The 22,707-nt window shown below is 35.7% G+C and overlaps 1 protein-coding gene across 1 annotated transcript; it reads right to left on the bottom strand.

Annotated features, from left to right (window-relative positions):
* Nucleotides 1–10,670: 10,670 nt before the first annotated feature.
* Nucleotides 10,671–12,200, bottom strand: LOC127794198 (phospholipase A1-IIgamma-like). The gene is made up of 2 exons (XM_052325136.1): nt 11,556–12,200; nt 10,671–11,433 (listed from the first exon to the last, which is right to left on the bottom strand). The coding sequence occupies exons 1-2, from the start codon at nt 12,135–12,137 to the stop codon at nt 10,846–10,848; spliced, it is 1,170 nt and encodes a 389-aa protein (XP_052181096.1). The 5' UTR covers nt 12,138–12,200; the 3' UTR covers nt 10,671–10,845.
* Nucleotides 12,201–22,707: the final 10,507 nt, after the last annotated feature.

The raw sequence follows: 22,707 nt of genomic DNA, 5'->3' as shown, positions 1-22,707 counted from the left end.
CTCATCAAAAGCTTGCTTTGCAAGATGACAAGCCCTGACAGAAGCAGCTCCTACATCAAATAAGACATTGACCAATTTGTACAGATTTCAATTAAATAGAATGCACTACTAACCTCTCAGGTGAATTCATAATCTCATAATAAAAGACTGAGAAATTCAGGGCCAAGCCCAACCGGATGTGAAAGAGCAAGGGGGAAGACAATCAAAAACAATGCTGAAAAAACAATGTTCCCAAAACACAATACCCAAAAACTAGTAGTGGAGCTGAAGCAACCCAAAAACTTCATCTAAACAGAAAGCAAAATAACCAATCTGCTACATAGACACAATACCCACAATGCTTAATGAAGATAATAGTAATCCCTAATTTGAATAAGATGCATGAAGTCACAATCATAGACTTCTAATAAGTTTAACAATGTTCAAATGATCCCATAAGATAGTCTTAACTTTATAGATTATTACAGGAAAAAAAAAACTTTATAAAACTCAGCACCAAAATTTTGGAATCTAGACCTATTTGATTTCATACTTATTAATGACAAGTCCAAAAATAAATGACTACTCTTTAATGTCCTTTTGAGTAGGCTGAGCATGGCATTGAACTAGTTACATTCCCTTCAATCTAATGATTCATTAATACATACTAGTGTTTCAAGTGTTTCAGGGCACTCTTCATACTGAATGGTAAACAGGTGATAATGCCAATACATAGAAAATGATCAATGGCAATGAATGTCCACAGAATCAAGAGAACATGTGCATAAAAAATTAGCACATGTTTGAGGAGAGAGAAACATCTCAAATCAACCATAAGCTTACAATTTTCTTTAAACAAGATCAAAATAAAAACAGTTTGCCGGCTCCAGGGAACACTTTAGGAGAGTGAGTCAGCAATGGACATCATTGGGACTAAGAAGCATCGAGCAATTCTATCTATTCCTTCTTCTTTTTTAGTTATTATTATGGCTAAGACTCACATCTAATTGGTCTGAATACCCCAACACATAAAGGAGAGCCATGGGATGGGTGTGTGATAAAGGCTGGGTACCTACCACGCCTCAGCGCAGATAAACCAAGGTAAGATATTATAAATTTGAACATGAGTAAACAAAATTACAGAACAAACATATCTTAGATAAGTTTGCACTCACGCACAATCATGAACATCTCAAGGTCGAGGAAAACTACAAAAGAGCACAACCTTTGAATGAATTTAGTGATAATCGATTCTAATACATCATCAATTCATTTACCCTTAATAGTTACTGTTTCATCATGTAACTATTGACAAAACTATTGACAAGTCAAAGCCATCTGATTGCATAAAACGAAGAATAATCCATATAGGCATTCACAAAGCCTACGAGGCGCTATACAAACATTGGTGAAAGACACATTATGGTGAAAGACTTAACGTCAGAAGCAATTCTAGCTCTGTCGAGAAGTATCTCAGCCAAAAACCCTGCCCTTCTGCTCTTAAAAATGTTAACAATAGTAAAGCTGTCTTTGGCAACAGGTGCCAGAAGGCATAGCATTATGACAACATTTTCAATTTTTACAATCGATTAATAAAAAAAAAAACCCTAACCCCAATTTGGATAACGCCAATGCCTGAACAAAAATCAACACGTAATATTCACCCAAATAACTCAAATTCATAACATAAAGGCACGTATACGCGTGAATACACATAGAATTTCGAGGATTTGGAGGAGAATCTACCTGTTTCCGAAGGGAATCCCAAGAAGTGGTTGGATCCATGTTTGCGGGAGGAGAGAAAGGGAGCAACTGTGGATTCTTCTCATTCCGGTTCCGAATCACAGCACAACGCTTCGAATTGCAAGGAGCAGAATGAGATCGCCCAGTTCTCAAGAATTCTGAGAGAAGCGCTCTCGTTGGGGAAGAAATGAACCAGTCGTCCAAGACCACGAATTTGCTACCATTATTAATCAATCAATAGACTAATTAATCTGGTTTACCCACCAGTAATGACACCAAAAAAAAAGTAGTAGTTGTTACCATACCAAATGGAGCAGCAGGTAGCACTACAAAAAAATCAGCATTTAGCGGCGGTTTTTTTTGCATTTAGCGGCAATTAAAAACAGCCGCTAAGTCAGCCGTCGCGGAGTGTTTAGCAGCAGTTTTCAGCAACCGCTGGAATAACCACCGCTAATTTTAAATTTTGCGGTGGTTTTAAAAATCGCCACTAAATAAGTCATTTAGCGGTAGTTTTTGTAATATTTAGCGGCGGTTTCAAAACTGAATTCGTTGCTAAAATTAATTTTTTTTAATTTTTTTAAAATTTAAAAAAGTAATAATATTTTAAATTAATAAAAAAATTAAATTATTAATTTTAGCGGCGATTTTGAAACCGCCGCTAAAATTAAAATATTATTTTTTTACGGCCCGCACAAGCCAGCCCGCCTCGCACCCGACCCACTCGCCCCGCCCCTGCGCACCACGTGGCGATACTGGAAATTAAATCCAGCCATGCTCTCCCCAAGTTTCGAACCCGAGACCGCTTATGCGCGCGCGCGCGAACTGCCTGATCTGCGAAGACATCCTTAACATATATGCATATATATATATATATATTATATACTAATCTAACAACTAATTTTTAGAATTATATTTTATATTTTTTAATATATATTAAAAATATTTATTAATTGATTATTTTTAAAAGAATAATAGAATAAATTAAAAATAAATTAATTGATTAAAAATAAAAAAGAAGATTTTATATATTTTTAAAATTATTAAAATTTTATATATTAAAATGTTTTTAAATTAATTTTTATTTTTTTAAATTTTATTTTTAATGAATTTTGCTATTAATTTAAATGCAATTTTATATTTATTTTTAAGATTTTATATTTATTTAATTTTTAATTATTTTCTTAAGCAAAATTTAATTTTTTTTAATGAAAATAATGAATTTTAATATTTCAGATTTTTATTTAATTTTATTTTTATTTTTTTTTCAATTTAGCGGCGATTTTCAAAAATCGCCGCTAAATTTAATTTTTTAATGAATTATTTTATTTTATTTTTAATTTTTAATTATTTAATTTTTTTTTAAATTTAGCGGTAGTTTCTCAAAAAAACGCCGCTAAATTTAATTTTTTTGAATTTTGCAGCGGTTTTTCAAAAACCGTCACGAAAAAGAATTTAATTTTTTTATTATTTAATTATTTTTTTAATTTAGCGGCGATTTTTCAAAAATTGCCGTGAAAAAGAATTTAATTTTTTTATTATTTAATTATTTTTTAAATTTAGCGACGATTTTTTAAAAACCGCCGCAAAAAAACATGTTTTACTGAATTTTGTGGCGATTTTTTGAAACCACCGCAAAATTTTAAAGAAACCACCGCAAAAATCATATTTTGCAGCGGTTTAAAAACCGCCGCAAAAAAACCGCCGTAAAAAATCATTTTTTTTTGTAGTGTAGCAGCGATCGAGCGAGATGAGAGCGAGGGAAGCGAGTGAGCAAGAGTGATTGAGAGGCAGTCAGGTAGCGAGGGCGAGCGCGACTGAGAGTAAGCAAGCGAGGGTGAGAACGACTGAGAGCGAGCGAGCGAGCTAGCGAGGGCGAGCGAAATTCAACGGCAAGAGCGAGCGAGAGAGACACAGCGAGGCGCGAGTGAGAGGAATTTTGGGGGTTAGGGTTTGCAGAGGGAAATTTTGGAAGAGAAATGGTGAGGGGAAGATTTGGGGGGGGGGGGGTTTATATATAAGTCATATCCCCGGCGGTTTCAAAACCGCCGGGGATGGGTCTATATGCCCGGCAGTTTCAAAACCGCCAGCGATGTGTCTAAATCACCGACGGTTTATAGAATCCGTCGGAGATACCTATACCATAGCCAGCGATTTTAAAAACCGCCGATTATTGTGTTAAATCCCCAACAGTTTACAAAACCGCTGGGGATTATAGTGTTAAACAGGAGATAAATATGGTTAATGATGGTTTCAACATTAATTCTTCAAGTAGATAAATGATGAGGGAATATTTACAGGGGGCAATTTTACTGTACTACCCCTGAGAGGTTACCATTAACTCGGAGCCATGTGTGCCAGTAAAGACCAATATGCGATCGCCACGTGTCAAGACTTAGGAGCTCCGCTTATCTTTATAATCTTTATTATGATTTTGAACTGGAAAGAGATAAAGAAGAAGATTAAGTCAACCAATGATATCTTTAAATATCCCGAGAATTATCTCTATTAGGGAAGATTATCTTTTCTCCCCATGGAAAGGGGATCAACCTCTCTTTTTGAAATATATCTTATCTCCTAAGGGAAAGGCCACGGGACATCTATAAATAGAGGGCAACCTCTACAGGTATGGGGATCTGATTCCTAAGGGACTCATTGATTATCTTTCATTACTGTTATTATGCTCCTCAAAAACCCTATGAACTGACTTGAGCGTCGGAGGGATCACGGGGAGCAAGTCCCCACCCCTTTTTGCAGGTACTTGGTCCGAGACAGAAGAAGGTGATCGGCTCCGCTTCATCAATTGGCGCCCACCGTGGGGCCCTCGTCTTTTCTTTCTGTTTACCAAGCACAATCTCAAGCCGCATGAAGCCAAATCAAATCAATTGAGAAAGAAAGCATTACATATTTACAATAATCGCATTAATGGTATGTTCTTTCGTTAATATTTATATATCTCCCTGTTTTGTTTTTCAATTATTGTTTTATTTAAAAAAAAATAATCGAAAGAAAAAGGACAGAGAAATCTCTCTCTCTCTGTATATATATGCGTGTTGTATGAAGAAGCTTCGTGTTGAAGCTTGGCACAAAGAGAGAAAAAATAAATAGGCATTATAAAGCTTTTCATGGAAGCTGGGAAAAAAATGCCACTGCTTGTTATATTACATGAATATGTACCTATATATATATATATACATATTATAGTACTATTATGAGAGCTTCTGGAGATTGGAGGAAGCTTTTGGGAGGCAGGAAAAGGGCTAAATCACATATATTATATTCTATATTATAAGAGCCAGGCGGAGAGATTTGGCCAAGCAAGGCACTAAGGCGTGACCCACGCACGAAACTAAAGCAGAGGTGGAGCAGAAAACCTCATCTTCTTCCTGGTTTAATTTTCTTATGTTATTATTGTTGATTTGGATTTCAATTTTGTCAAAAAAACTCACTCTAATTGCGGACGTAGGCGTTACGTCGAACCGAAAAAATAAAATACTCTCTTTAATTGCGGATGTAGGCGTTACGCCGAACCGCGAAAATAAAATATTTGTTATTCTTTGATTGCGGATGTAGGCGTTACGCCGAACCGCGAAAACAAAACATTGTTATTCTTTAATTGCGGACGTAGGCATTACGTCGAACCACAGAAACAAAATATTTGTTATTCTTTGATTGCGGATGTAGGTGCTGCGCCGAACCGCGAAGACAAAATGTTATTATTCTTTAATTGCGGACGTAGGCATTTCACCGAACCGCGAAAATAAAATATGGATATTCTTTAAAATCCTGTCATCAACTACAATCCGAGCCAACATGTGCACATGAAGACCGAGGGTCTGAAATGCCTCGACAACGTAAGAGTAAAGGATCAGATATGATCCTCGGGGGGCTTCGAACCCCCGAACACTCAAAAGCAAAGGATCAGATGTGATCCTCGGGGGGCCCCGAACCCCCGAACACTAAAAAACAAAGGATCACAAGTGATCCTCGGGGGCCCCGAACCCCGGACAACTCAAGACAAAAGGGTCACATATGATCCTCGAACTCCTGACAACTCAAAGTCAAAGGGGACCACCCCTACTAATTAAGGCACCAGTTCGGAGGCTACTAACCTCTGCCAAATGAAGACCAAAAGGTATCAGTTCGGAGGCTATGAACCTCCGCCAAATGAAGACCAAAGGGGACCACCCCTACTAATTAAGGCACCAGTTCGGAGGCTACGAACCTCCGCCACATGAAGACCAAAGGGGACCACCCCTACTAATTAAGGCACCAGTTCGGAGGCTACGAACCTCCACCAAATGAAGACCAAAAGGCATCAGTTCGGAGGCTACAAACCTCCGCCAAATGAAGACCAAAGGGGACCACCCCTACTAATTAAGGCACCAGTTCGGAGGCTACGAACCTCCACCAAATGAAGACCAAAAGGCATCAGTTCAGAGGCTACGAACCTCCGCCAAATGAAGATCAAAGGGGACCACCCCTACTAATTAAGGCACCAGTTCGGAGGCTACGAACCTCCGCCAAATGAAGACCAAAAGGCATCAGTTCGGAGGCTACAAACCTTCGCCAAACGAAGACCAAAGGGGACCATAGCCTCAGCCAACGGCCCCGAAGGCAAGGCGCGCAGCCTCGACCAACACAGCTTCGGCCAAACGGCCTCGAAGATAAGGTAAGCGGCCTCGGCCCCCACAGCCTCAGCCAGCGGCCCCCGAAGACGAGGCACGCAGCCTCGGCCAGCAACCCCGAAGACCAAGCACGCGGCCTCGGCCACCGCAGCCTCGGCCAGCGGCCCCCAAAGATCAGGCACGCGGCCTCGGCCACCACAGCCTCGGCCAGTGGCCCCCGAAGACAAGGCACACAGCTTCGGCCAAACGGCCTCGAAGATAAGGTAAGCGGCCTCGGCCCCCACAGCCTCAGCCAGCGGCCCCCGAAGACGAGGCATGCAGCCTCGGCCAGCAACCCCGAAGATCAGGCACGCGGCCTCGGCCACCGCAGCCTCGGCCAGCGGCCCCCAAAGATCAAGCACGCGGCCTCGGCCACCACAGCCTCGGCCAGTGGCCCCCGAAGACAAGGCACACAGCCTCGGCCAGTGGCCTCGAAAGTAAGGCAAGCGGCCTCGGCCACCACAACCTCGGCCAGCGGCCCTCAAAGATAAAGAATACGGCCTCGACTAGCATAGCCTCGGCCCTAGGCAAAAAATAACAATAAAAATATATATATGTACTAATTTAAGAGCTGACCCCTTTTCTACTATAGGAAAATTCTCAAACGTCACTATCACCTCGAGCGACCTAATGACCCTTTGCATGGGAAGACTGAAAAGGCACCAGGAGACTTAAGAAGCGAATTCAGCATCCGAGACTGCTAACCCAAATTTTTAGCAGAACTTTTTTACAGAGGCTCAGAAAAACAGTGACAACGACTCCTTCAGCTGCCCAACCTCCTTACTCGATCAGCTCAAGGAGTGGGGGGCAAGTGATGAGGGAATATTTACAGGGGGCAATTTTACTGTACTACCCCTGGGAGGTTACCATTAACTCGGAGCCATGTGTGCCAGTAAAGACCAATATGCGATCGCCACGTGTCAAGACTTAGGAGCTCCGCTTATCTTTATAATCTTTATTATGATTTTGAACTGGAAAGAGATAAAGAAGAAGATTAAGTCAACCAATGATATCTTTAAATATCCCGAGAATTATCTCTATTAGGGAAGATTATCTTTTCTCCCCATGGAAAGGGGATCAACCTCTCTTTTTGAAATATATCTTATCTCCTAAGGGAAAGGCCACGGGACATCTATAAATAGAGGGCAACCTCTACAGGTATGGGGATCTGATTCCTAAGGGACTCATTGATTATCTTTCATTACTGTTATTATGCTCCTCAAAAACCCTATGAACTGACTTGAGCGTCGGAGGGATCACGGGGAGCAAGTCCCCACCCCTTGTTGCAGGTACTTGGTCCGAGACAGAAGAAGGTGATCGGCTCCGCTTCATCAATAAATATTACCGAATGTGCCTACATTCAATTTATTGAATATAACAGGTTCCAATGCAGCAAAAAATGAATTATTCAATAATGATTTATTCAATTTATTGAATACAGTAGGTTTCAGTGCATCAAAAAATGAATTATTCAATTTATTGAATACTGCAGTTCCAATGCAATAAAAAATAAATTATTCAATTTTTTGAATACAACAGATAAATATGGTTAATATTGGTTTAAACATTAATTCTTTAAGTAGATAAATATTACCAAATATGTCTACATTCAATTTATTGAATGCAACAGGTTCCATTGCATAAAAAAATGAATTATTCAATAATGATTTATTCAATTTATTGAATACAACAGGTTTCAATGCATCAAAAAATAAATTATTCAATTTATTGAATACAATAGTTCCAATGCATCAAAAAATAAATTATTCAATTCTTTGAATACAATAGATAAATATTTAGGAATTAAAAATTAAAAAAATATATCTTGGACACATTAAACAATAGATAAATATGGTTAATGATGGTTTCAATGTTAATTCTTCAAACAGGTAAATATTACCGAATGTGTCTACATTCAATTTATTGAATACATCAAGTTTCAATGCACTAAAAAATGACTTATTCAATAATGACTTATTCAATTTATTGAATACAGCAAGATCCAATGCACCAAAAAATGAATTATTCAATAATGATTTATTTAATTTATTGAATATAGTAGGTTCTAATGCACCAAAAAATGAATTATTCAATTTATTGAATACAATAAATAAATATTTAGGAATTAAAAAATAACAAAAAATATATCTTAGACACGTTAAACAGGAGATAAATATGGTTAATGATGGTTTCAACGTTAATTCTTCAAGTAGATAAATATTACCGAATGTGCCTACATTCAATTTTTTGAATATAACAAGTTCCAATGCAGCAAAAAATAAATTATTCAATAATTATTTATTCAATTTATTAAATACAGCAGGTTCTAATGTATCAAAAAATAAATTATTCAATTTATTGAATACAGCAGTTCCAATGCAATAAAATATAAATTATTCAATTTTTTGAATACAACAGATAAATATAGTTAATATTGGTTTAAACATTAATTCTTTAAGTAGATAAATATTACCAAATGTGTTTACATTCAATTTATTGAATACAACAGGTTCTAATGCACCAAAAAATAAATTATTCAATAATGATTTATTCAATTTATTGAATACAACAGTTCCAATGCATCAAAAAATAAATTATTCAATTCTTTGAATACAACAGATAAATATTTAGGAATTAAAAATTAAAAAATATATCTTAGACACATTAAACAATAGATAAATATGGTTAATGATGGTTTCAACGTTAATTCTTCAAGCAAGTAAATATTACCGAATGTGCCTACATTCAATTTATTGAATACAACAAGTTTCAATGCACCAAAAAATGAATTATTCAATATTGATTTATTCAATTTATTGAATACAACAGGTTCTAATGCATCAAAAAATGAATTATTCAATTTATTAAATTATACAGTTCTAATGCATCAAAAAATAAATTATTCAACTTATTAAATACAACAGATAAATATTTAGAAATAAAAAAATAAAAAATTATAACTTAGACACGTTAAACAACAGATAAATATAATTAATGATGGTTTAAACGTTAATTATTCAAACAAATAAATGGGCAATTATATGTTGCAATATCAAGAGTCACAAGATGCAGTGGATTGACATGCTAATATGTGATAAAAGAGGGTGAACAAACAACTTCAACCACAAATATTGTATACAAAGAAGTCTTCCAAATTACTTTAATCACATTGAAATTAAATTATTGTTTCTTCACTAATTTATATAATATATTAAATTTGTTGTAATATACATTTCATATTTTAAACTATTATTTTATACATATTTTTATTAAATATTATATCCCGCGGGTCAAGAACTAGTTTTTTACAGAGGCCAAAAAGTAAAGTGTCTCTAATTAATGGAGATATTGTAGAGGCACGTAACAAAGGTACAATATTGGAGGAAAACAATTTTAATGCCTCTAAAGACTTTGTTATGGAGGTTCCTGCCCTAGATGACGACATGTTTGATACGGGCGTCGAGGAAAACAATAATTTAAATTATCTTTATTTTATAAATAATTTAAATTATTTTTCTTATAATTTTAAATATTATAATTTCATATATAACTTAAATGTTATAATTTTATTTTTAATTTTTTTTTACTTCCTTAAAAATTTGACCTATCTTAAATGTGATAATTTATTGTTAGGAGAAATATGTAAAGTCATGTATGGATAATCAATTTTGAAAATTTGATTATTATTATTTTATATAATTAATTAATTATTTAAATTATCTTTATTTTACATACAATTTAATTAATTTAAATTTATTTTTTATAATTTTAAATGTCATAATTTTATTTTTCAACTTAATTGATTATTGTCATTTATTTAATTCTCCTTTTTCCCATTAGTCTACACTGAATATGTGTTATATGTTGGACTTGGAAAAATTAAATACAAATTAAATTTGTGTTTTGAAAATTATGTTAAGTGAGTAAGATTCAAATTGTGTGGCAAAGCGTGGGAAAAAAGAGAAACTTAATAGTGGCATGTGATTTGATAAATTGAGAGAAATAAGAGAATTTGAAAAAAGAGAAATTAATAAAAGAAAATAAATATCTCTCTCTCTTCTTCCTCTCCATTCCCGTTCAACCCTTTCATTTCTTCTCTTCTCCTTTCTCGATTATTCTTCTCAAATTTTCTCTTCTTCTTTACTTTTATTTAGTAAATTTTAATCGTATTTTTTTACCCAGTTTGGTCTTCTAGTTTTCTATAAAAGAATAAGAATAAATAAATGGCTTCTCCCATCGAGAATAACAATTATATCGGAATACTTAATGATTCCAAGAGCCACGTTGAATGGGACACTTTACAATAATAATCAATTGAATTAACGAAAAATACAGATTTCACAAATTCACTGCTAACTTATTGGATGAATCATACAAATATTCAGGGGAACACGAATTTAATTAAAGTACAGCAAATCATTGATAGAGTGTTAAACTTTTTTTAACCATACGAAAACATTCAGAAGTCCTCCTCCGGCTCATGGTCCAACAACTTCCAAGTGCCATCCCTCTGCTGAACCATACCGTTGTTCATCACACACCACCATGAACCAGGCACAAGATACTCTTCTTTCAAAGCATCCATTGATTTGTTAACCAATGCAATATCGCGATCAATCTCCAACTTGAACCCTCCTTTTGATCCTTGTGTCCCTGCGACGCCATGCAAGTAAGCCTCCAAGTTATGCCAAGTCTGTAGATTTCCAGGACTCTTCAAGTATTGGGACCTGCAAGTATCAATCATCAGTTCTTCCCCCACCTCTGAGTAAGCTATCAATGGATACTTGGGAACGATATCTAGGGCATTATGGATACGCAGAATTCGAAGATCCTTCAACCCAGAGACCAACTCTTTGAAGCCTGAATCACCAACTCGAGGACTTGCAAACACGAAGGCTGTCACTGGACAGCCCTTGTTCAATCCGTTGGCAGCTATGTCGACAGCGTTCAGAGTTGCGACTGCTGCTCCCAAGCTGTGGCCGACTACGGTTATGCTTATCTCTTCGTCCTTGTATTCTTCCACTAGTCTTCTAACTTCACTAAGAACCTGAAATATTTGATAAGACACCAAAACTATGATTAGCCCAACAGTGACAACCAAACAAATATTGGATTTGGGGAAAGAAGATGAAAGTTCATATCCAGCTAAGTTGGTTTAAAAATACTCACTTGATCTCTGGCACTAGTCTTAATGATTGAATTTGGATCGCTTGAAGTGTAGATAGAGTGCCATCCTCGATGCACCTTAGGATCGTGCTCCTCTCCAAGTATGTCCTCACCCGACACTTGAATAAATTCAAGATCATTAACCCATTCCAGAGCCTGGATGGTTCCTCTCCAAGCAATCACAATATCCCTCCTCCCCAAAGCAGCCTTCCCTTCGTCTGTAGCCACCGCCACATACCCCATCCAATTTGACTCCTTGCTCTCCCCTTCTCGCGACAAAAATTTGAATGCTCCCGCAACGGCAGTTGACGCCGTCGTATAGAAATATTTGGTAGCAGTGTACCTGAACGGATTGCCGTGCTCTAGGCCAACCCTAGCAAAGAGGTTCTTCTTCGCAAACCGGTTGCGCCCTGCAAATCTCGACTCTTTCGTGGAGATGAAATTGTCGTAAGTTGCTTGAGCCATCTGCCCGTAGTGAATTATGTATTGCCGGAGTTCGATGTCCAGCTCGTCCAGTAGGCCGCTCCAGTTGTCTTCCCCGTTGAGAAGCCTCCATCTTTTGGCAACGCTGCTACAGTCCGCCATCGCTTCTGTCTTGTTTGCTTCTTGAGAAAATGGATATATGTGGATTGGTGTTTGTTTGAAATCCGAATGCATTTGCCAGCATGGGGGTTGCATGGCTTTTATACTGAGCGGGTGGTGAGGATAGCGTGTTGACCTGTTATAATATTCGTTCAAATTAATTAATAATCTTTGGCTGCCATGACTGCCGTATCATGTTATCAATTCAAGCTCCCAAGTAATAATATATAATACAATATACTTCACTTGTTTGGCAACTCGCAAGCTGTTTCATTTATTTTCTGCCGAACGTTTAATTTGCTGACCAGAACCCCTTCAACCCACAGAGAATTTGTCTTGTGTTTTACATGGATAAATCTTGTACGTAACACCTTTTGTTTTTACCTGATTCAATTCTGCGACGAAAGTTATATATTTTTACCCACAAATAATCTTTTGTTTGCTAATCAGTGAATTCCCAAATATATACACACAAAATTACTAGATAAACTCACTAAGTACTCGTAATAATTAATTCACAAATAGCACATATTAGGTAAACAGATACCTATTTCTGATTGTGAATCGCTTACAAAAAGATTTAGGACACAGTTTTTCTTCATTCGTATGTACAATCCACAGGGGCGTACAGCCAAAGGTAGGCAGTTGCCTACCTGGATTTTTTAAATAAAATTACTGTATATAATAGTTTAATTTTTTTAAATATTTTTTTCTAAATATTTACTAACTCAGCTCGCTCAGCCAATCTTCATTTTCTCTCTCTCTCCCCTACTCGAACAGTCGGATGCCCCCAATGCGTTTACGCTCGGGTTGGGTTTGGTTGAAAGTTTAACCATAAATCTATAAAGATTTTATCGTTGGATTTTGTTTATTTTTGGGTATGTTGGTCGATGAGTATAAGGGTGTCGAGTGATTGCCTCTATCATCATCGGAAACCACTGATCACGGTGGCCGATGGCGACTGATAGTGCGTTTACACGTGTTGGGTTTGGCAAAAAATTTAAACTTATATCTACGAATATTCAACTGTTAGATTTTGCTAGATTTTGGTTATGTTGGTCGATAGGGATAAGGGTGTCAGATGATTGCCTCTGATCGTGGGAAACCACCAGCCACGATGGCCAGTGGCGACTGCCAGTGCATTTACGCTTGTTGGGTTTGACCGGAAGTTTAAACTTAATTATATCTATAAAATTTGACCATTAGATTTTGCTGGTTGTTGGGTATGTTGGTCGATGAGAATAAGGCTATCGGGTGATTAGTTGTGCATATTAAAAAATAAATATTTAATGAAATTGATAATAATATTATTATGCGACATTATTAAAATATAAAAATATGTCGAGAATAATTATATAATTTATTGATATATTTTTTAATATTATATTATTTTAAATTATTTAATTTTTACCCACCTTACCTAACATTTCTGGCTCAGCCGTGACAATCCAGAGACCAATTAATTTTTGTCAACACTTCTGAAAATTCCACACTTGCATGCAACTTGAACTACACTGTTGGAGCTATATTAATTAATCTTTGAATATTCTTCTTTGGGGAAACTTCAAATGCAGAAATACAGTGTTGACATTGTCCACTGTATTTCTTCTACATTCAATCTTTCCAGTGGATGGATAGAATGGTAGGTTTGACGTTGTCCGCAGGTCAACTTCCACTTTTTTTATTTTGAGTCCTTCAAGTGAAATAGGCTTGACGTGGTCTTCAACACATCACAAGTGACCTTCTTGTCTATTTATGTTTTAAGTCTTTTTGTTAAAGCTTCCGTAACTTGGACTGTAAACAATTTCAAAAAATTAAAAAATTCATAAAAATAAAAATAGGTTATATAAACAGTCTTTTTACAAAATTTTCATTCTTATAATTAGGGTAAGCCAAATATATATATATATAACTTAGATAAACCATGCATATAGGTTGAGCTCATATATTAGAATGTCAAGAATTAACTACATCACATAACAACTCAAATCCCCTCTTAGCAAGTCTTGATAAATAAAAATAAAATAAATAGAAATTGGCAAGTTGTTGAGAGGGTATTGGTTGCTACGTAATGTGGCCAACTTTTGAATGGAAATATTTATACACTCCGTCTATTTAATATAATATTTATCCTTTTTAAATAAATATAATAATTACTATTAGTACAAAAACGTCATAAAATTAAAAGTCACGTGTAATGAGTATTATTTTTTATGTATGTGTATAGAGTTTTGATATAAAAACTTCTAAGTTTCTTATATTTGATAAAATATCAAAACAATGAAATAAAATGAATCACCATTACGCCTTCTAGATGATTTTTTATCTTTAAAAAAAATCTCAGTTCATATAACTATATATTATGAACAAAAATAGACCACAATAGTTTATATCAATCAAAATCGTTGTATTGTGGTCCCGTATGTTCATAGCAATCAAAATCATTGTATTGTGGTCCGTTTAGAGGTGTCAAAAGGGTCAGGCAGCCCGCGACGGCCCAGCCCGTCACTATTCAAACGGGCTGGGCCGGGTCGGGCCAAAGAATTTGGGCCCACAGCCCGGCCCATCTAAGGGCCCGGCCCATGAGGTCCTTATGGGCCCAGTCAGTTAGGCCTTTATGGGCCGACCCATTGGGCCCTTACTCATTTATTTTTTAATTATGTTATTATTTATTAATTATTGATATTGGATGCTAAAAAATTTACATTTCGCAATATATATAAATAATATCCATCAATATATTTAAATTTTTTAAGCTAAATTTTTTATATATTTAAATTATAAATAAACATTCTTCTTTTTATATATACATTATTTTTCATATCAATTCACAAAAAAATTTATAAGACATATAGAATTTTGAAATATAAAATGATGAAATAATATTTCAAACTTAAAATAGAAAATTATTTAAAAGGAAAAAAAGAAAAAAAAATAATTTTTATATATGCATTATTTTGATATTTATATACGTATATATTATATGCATTATTTTTAAAAAAAGTTATTTAAAGTTGAAAAACCGCCGGTAAAAGTTTTACCGGCAGTAATTATAACTGCCGAAAAAACTATTTACCGGTGGTTTTTGTAAAAGTAATCATTCCTAGCAGTTTAGAAAATCCGCCGGAAATTTCCAGCGGTTTGTAAAAATCACTGGCAAAATTCTGCCTTTGCCGGCGGTTTTAAAACCGTCGGGAAAATATATTTTCCGATGGTTTTATAATCGCCGACAAAACCCAAAAACCGCCGAGAATTTAAAAAAAAAATTAAAAACTATATATACAATCAATAGCCACGGCAACGAATAACATGTATATCAATAACCACGGCAACAAAAAACCACCAACAATTTTAAAGGATTCACCCGCACACAATAAGTATAACAACTGTATATAATAGATCTATTTAAGTACAACATCATTTAGAAAGATCAATCCTGTTTCATCTCATTACACAATACCATACAAAAGCACATACAAAGCAACTTTAAACTAAAACATGTCCTAGTGGCCTCAAATAACCCTTGATTACGCCACCATGCCATTCTCCAACCAAAATTGCATATCATATTTTGTCGATCTGCATTGGAAAACAATAGATCTATTTAAGTATGTATGTTAACTATGAAATTGCATAAAACATGTCCAAAATTACATAACAACGGTATACAATAGATCTATTTAAATACAACACATTTCAAATTTGTATGTACGTTAACTATGAAATTGCATATAATAATAAATGCATATAAGACAAAAACACTTACATTAGAGACCCTTCACGGTATCGTAGTTTTACTATTATTAGCATCCCTCAAGACTAGAGTTGTCAAAAGGGCCGGGCGGCCCGCGGGCCGCGGGCCGCCCGGCCCGGCTCGGGACGGGCCGGGCTTTGGCCCGGCCCGTTACTGTTCAAGTGGGCCGGGCTTGGCCAGGCCCCCATGGGGGGGCTGGACCGGGCCACAAAATTTGGGCCCACGGCCCGGCCCGGCCCGTCTAAGGGCCCGGCCCAGCCCGGCCCGTGGCCCACTGGGCCCGGCCCCGTTGGGACCCTATGGGCCGGCCCGTGAGGCCCTTATGGGCCTGGCCCGTGAGGCCCTTATGGGCTTATAAAATTAATGGCCTTCAATCATTATATTGAGTTAATTTTTCCAAAATAATTTTATCTAACTAACTAAATTTTCATCAAAGTCCGACCCAGTACAAGTTAATTAGTATCATCATTAGGCCCTAACAAATACTAAGCGAATTAATTAATGATTGTGAGAAAGAATAATAGAATAAAACAAGCAAAGGACTTGATGATTAGCTTTAATCATTGGCACATCACCCATCCTTTGTAGTTACCAATTTAATCATGGGCGCATCACCCACACTAAATGAATTAATTAATGATTTTACAATTTACATGTTACTTTTCTTGTGAGTTGACAACTTGACATAAAGGAAAAGCAATTTGCATGTGTTTCACTATTGTGCTTGTGAGTCCACAACTTGACAATTGACATAAAGATAAAGTATGACTTGTGACAAATATTCACAAGTCATTTGAAGGCTGCTTGACAACGTTTGAAAATTTGAAGGCTAGCATATATAATTTGACAATGACAAGGCTAGCAAGGCTGAGACTATTACCATTATAAAAGGTTTAAAATTTAAATATGCTACTTTCTTTTGTTATATAATATATATTATAAATATATGTGATTTATAATATAATATTATATATCAATTTTAAGTCATAGGAGTTATTTTTGGAATTTTCAAGTATTTTCCTAGAAAAGTGCATAAAATACAAAAAGTGACAATGAGATTCCCTGCAGTATCATTGATAATTTGATAGGAAAGTAAATGATGGGAAGGTTGAAGGCATCAAACGCCATCAAAAATTTCAGAAAAATTATCCTTCATGATGACCACCAATGGTGCATTTGGTTGCTGAGTCAGGTTGTTAGTTGTCACCCACGTTTGTCAGGCTGCCTGACAAATATTCTCTAACTTTTCTATTACAACATTTGAAAATTTGAAATTTACGGAAGTTCAAATTTTTCATAACATTTGAATTTGAAATTCAAATTTGTTAGTCTCTTGATTGTCTATAAATAGGAGAACAAATATGAGTTATTTTCATTTGCTCTCGAATTCCATGCAATTCTGTTGTTCAATTGTTCTTGAGTTTTCACTTCTTAATTCTTACTTATTTTTGCCTCTCTATTTTATAAGTTTTATCCATTCTCAAATTAGATAGTATTCTTATCAATAATAATGTCTTTCCTTCGTCGCTCAAAATCCACCCGTTTTTCTCGTGGGACTCCTTCTGGTTCTATAGATCCACCACGGTCTAGCACATCTAACCCTATAATTCGTCCACCTCGTCATCCTCAGCCCCAACCCCCAATGGATTTCATTCATGATTTGTATAACACAAATTATGCAGATCAGAATGAAACACTTCCACCTGACTCACTCGAAGAAGATGACAACATCAATTTTGTTGGGCCTGCTGATTTTCCACCCCCACCAACACCCAGAGAGAATGAAGAAGATGATGCAGGTCCGTCAAATGTGGGAGCTGTTAGGAAAAGACAGCGAACAAGTGCTGTTTGGAACTATTATGAAATAGTTCAGGTTGAAGGCGAGGGTGAAAAAGCCCAATGTAAGGTATGTAAAAAACGTCTTGTGTGTGGAGATGGAACAGGTCATCTAAAAAGGCACGCGGCAAAGCATGAGGAGGCAATGGACTGTAGTGAAAAAGGTAGTACACAAACTCAATTAAATCTTTCAGGTAATATTCATCGCTATAATCCAGAATTAGACAAGGAGTGTTTAGCTAAAATGATAATTAAATCAGAATGCACTTTTTTATTTGCACAAGATCCCGCTTTTAAGTGGTATTGTAAAACTGTACACAATTCACAGTCTAGAGGTTTTTCTAGGAACACTATTAGAAATGAAGCAATGAGATTATTTTTAATATATAAAGATAATCTAAAAAATGTATTTAATCAACTTACTAGTAAAATCTCGCTTACATCTGATATATGGTATGACGGACTAACAAATAATCATTATTTATGTGTGACGGCCCATTGGATAGATGACATGTGGGCTATTCAAAAAAGAATAATTACTTTTAAAGAACTTGTAGAAGCACACAGTGGAAATTACATAGCTCAAGCAATTTCACAGTCCGTTTTAGATTACAATATTTTGGAAAAATTATTTGCTATTTCTTTTGATAATGCTAGTAATAATAATGTCGCAGTGGAACGATTAAAACTTTCTGTGCCCTTAATTTTAGGGGGAAAATTATTTCACAATAGATGTACATGTCACATTTTAAATTTATGTGTTCAAGATGGTCTTCGTGTAGGTTCAGAGTCATTAGAAAAAGTAAAAAGTTGTTTAAAATTCATACGCACTAATACGTCTAGACTTAGAGAATGGAAACAATTAGTTCATGCTTATCAACTTCCCTATAAAAAATTTCCAAAAGATATTGAAACTAGATGGAACTCAACATTTTTGTTATTACAAATGATAACACCGTATAGAGAACTTTTAACAATGTTTTGGAATAAAGAAATGCCCCCATCTCATCACATAACTGAACTTGATTGGAATTTGTTAGATATACTTATTTTTATATTAGAACAATTTTATCATGCTACAATTACATTTTCTGGTTGTAAATACCCAACAACTCACCTTTTTTTAAGAGAAATATATAGTATAGTAAATTGTTTCAATGAATATAGAGAACATCAAAGTTACATGCCATTTCTTGACCCAATGGAAGCAAAATTTAGGAAATATTGGACACAAATTCCACCACTTTACCTAATAGCTAGTACGTTAGATCCCATACAAAAGTGGAATGCTGTAGATGGTTTTTTAGATTTTTATGGCAATGCTATGAATATTGATATAGATGATACAAAATATGAAGTTAAACAATTAGTATATGAAATGTATAATTTGTACGAATTTCATTTTAAACCTAGACAACAAGTTGAAGACTCATCAAAACAAACAAAATCCAAAGGAAATTTAAAATTTGAATTTTCAAAATTTTTGAGAAGTAAACAATCAAAAAAAACAACTACAACGTCAAGTAGTGCATTTAATGAATTAGATTTTTATTTAAATAGAGATATGCAATTTTCTGATGATGAAATAAATAATTTTGATGTTTTGGCCTGGTGGCGTCTAAACCAACACACATATCCTGTTTTGGCTGCCATGGCTCGTGATGTACTAACTCCTCCGGTGTCCACAGTACCGTCGGAGTCTGCTTTCTCTGCAGGTAACAGGGTGTTAGATCCAAAAAGATCAAGATTATCACCAAAAATATTGGAAATGTGTGTCTGCTTTAAAGATTGGCTCGATGTGGAGTTCGAACAACAAGGGATCGAGTTAGTAGATGAATCAAGTGAAGATGATGTTGATAACTAGCTGAAACCACTTTACCTTTGCAACTTTGTACTATTTTCTTTTATTTAATCGAAAAGATGTAAAAATTTAATTTAATTATTGTACTCCCTCACCAATCAATATTGGCAATTGCCATTTGAGTGATGGGAGTTTTTGCTAGCCGCAAGATAATGATCTTGCTGCAGCAATGAATTTAAAAATTTCCTACCTCTAAAAAGAGACTAGGATCATTAGAGATGGTTGCTAGCTCATGTAAAAAAGGTAAAAAAATTATTTAATTGAACTTCTTCAAGTGATGGCTTGAAGAGAGAGGAGTAGGCCATTTGTTTACCAAATGGTTCGAACCTCTATAAATTGCAGTGCCCCTTGCTTATTTATTTTTTTAATTATGTCATTTTTTATTTATTATTAATATTGGATGCTAAAAAATTTACATTTCGCAATATATATAAATAATAACCATCAATATATTTAAAATTTTCAAGCTAAATTTTTTATATATTTAAATTATAAAAAATATTCTTCTTTTTATGTGTATTATTTTTCATATCAATTCATAAGAAAATTTATAAGCCATATAGAATTTTGAAATATAAAATAATAAAATAATATTTAACACTTAAGATAGAAAATTGTTTAAAAAGAAAAAAAATTAGTTTTTATATATGCATTATTTTAATATTTATATATGTATATATTATATGTATTACTTAAAAAAGAAAAAAAAATGGGGCCCGGCCCACCGGGCCCGGCCCACTGGGCCCTGTGGGCTAAGGGCCCGGCCCGGCCCTATAGCCCACGGGCTGGCCCGGCCCGGCCCCCCTATAAGGGGGCCGTGGGCCGGGCCGGGCCCTGTTCATAGCAAAGTGGGCCGGGCTGGGCCCGGCCCTTTTAATAAAAGGGCTGGCCCGGCCCGTTTAAAAAGCCCACGGGCCGATCCGGGCCGGTCCGGGCAGGGCCGGGCCGGCCCTTTTGACAACTCTACTCAAGACACGCATCCTAGAAAATTGTCGAGGCAATGTATATAAAGGCTTCAGCACTTTCTGAATACTAATTTCAACAAATTCATTACCTAACTCTACTCCCCCTACAGGCTTGGTCGGATCAATGGACACATTGATTGCCTTAACAACAATGTGGCAAGGTATTCATCCATTCATCAAGTGAACAAATTCACCAATCTATGTTTAAACAAGCATAAATGATTTTGAAGTATATTTTACATTTCAATATATTAACTATTTGGTAGCGAATTACCTCTAAATTATGACCACATTCTGGTGTCGATAATCCAACGCATTCAGCTTTGGGTGATGGTGTGCTTGCATGTGCAACAGAAGCACTGGCATGTGAGGATGGCTACATTTCAAAATAGTTTAGTTAATATATATAGTAAACATGCAATTTTAAATCACGAATGCACTAATGGAACGACATACCTATCTCAGTTGTGGTGTATTTTCTGGAGCCAGTGGTGTATGTCCCATTGCCTCAAGTATTGCACGAACTTGCATTTGAACTTGACTTTGGATTTGAGCTTGAAATTTTTCTTCTAGCTCGGTAGTAATTTGCGCACGCATTTTGTCATATTGTTCTTGGGGCACCTGATACTGTTGTCTTTGTCTAACCTTAGTTGGGCATGTTCCAAGTCCTCCTATCCATACCCTACCATCCCCATCTTTGCCTAGTATTTGAGTAAAGACATCCTCTAACGAATCTGGGGTTTGTTCATCACCAAGTATTTGTGACAACCTTTCATCCATTTGTTCCTCAATAAACATTTCACAAGTTAGTTACATAAGTTGACAAGTGAAAGAAACAAAATATATCTACAACTTTCAAATTTTAGAAAGACATACAATTATATATGAAGATGTAGAGTCTACTATCTCTCCGCTCTTTTTGGTGTGTGTGTCTTTTTAAAAAGCTTGATTCTATCTAGCTCATCACCACTTTCAATAGTCATCTAAAAACATATATAAGGGATGAAATATATTAAATGTTTAAAGTTTAGGCATTACTAATTAAATTATCAATAAATATATATAACTAATATCCATTCTATTCTTACTTGGTGCCTAACCTAAGGATGTGATTGCCTACCGCTAGTGTGACCCATCATTTGCTTATCTTGATTAGCACGATTTGTCGCACTATGTTTCTACTTGTAATATGATATTAGAACTAGGTATAGAGAATCCATCTGATATGTCTATCATACATAAATCATACATACCTGTGCTTGCTCACATCCCCAATACTCCACAAGAACCTTCCATTGTTTTGGGTCCACCCCAGGCAGTATTTTTTACGGACGAGCCACATCTGTCTCACGGCAATCATAATGCCTCTTCAAGGTGGCTTTGTACTCTCTCCACTTCTTGGAAGCATGTTGCAAGCAATTGATCTCCATGTTGTGGGTATATCAGTATTATCCTGCAATGATACCCTTATTAGAGTATAAAAGCTTAGGGTTAGATAGCTAAGAATTAGAGACGTTATTTACTCACCAAGACCTTTTGCCAGATGCACTCCTTATATGGTTCCATCCTTGGTGACCTCCAATCAGTAAATGTAAGGGGAGCAATACTCCTTACCATCACACCTAGTTGGGTTTCCAACTTAGTTTCCATCTCCCCAACTGGTTGTCCTTCAGCATTAAATTCAATATGAATCTTTTCCTTTCCCCACTTTGAAAATTTTCTTGATATTCCTCTTCCTTTCTTGGTCGTAGATGACATGGAGCTTGTACCTCCTAACACATAACAACACAATAAATTCACATTGAATTAGGAAAGAATAGTAATTTATTATTGTTCATATAAATTTTTGGTATTTACCTTACTGACTATGTGAGTCTTGGGGGTTGGATTGTGAGTGGATCAAGTCCTCTTCAAGATGTTGGGGATGTGATGGGACTGGGTTTGGGGTTGGTTGATAGGATGGAACTGACTGTGAATCATTGTGGTGTGAATCTGTACTACATAACATGGATCCAATTGGCCAATGAGTCTGCCTCTTAGGTGCAATTAGTGTAATTGCCTATTATTGATTTGTAAGTAAAAAAAAAAAATTGTTAGCATATCAACTTAGGTTAAACAAAAATAATATATCAAAACATAGAAAGCTAAAAACATAAA

The sequence above is a fragment of the Diospyros lotus genome, chromosome 2 (genome assembly GCF_014633365.1).
Source record: "Diospyros lotus cultivar Yz01 chromosome 2, ASM1463336v1, whole genome shotgun sequence".
Lineage (NCBI taxonomy): Eukaryota > Viridiplantae > Streptophyta > Magnoliopsida > Ericales > Ebenaceae > Diospyros > Diospyros lotus.
Note: the sequence above shows the minus strand (reverse complement) of the source record. Positions and strands in the feature narration are given on the sequence as shown.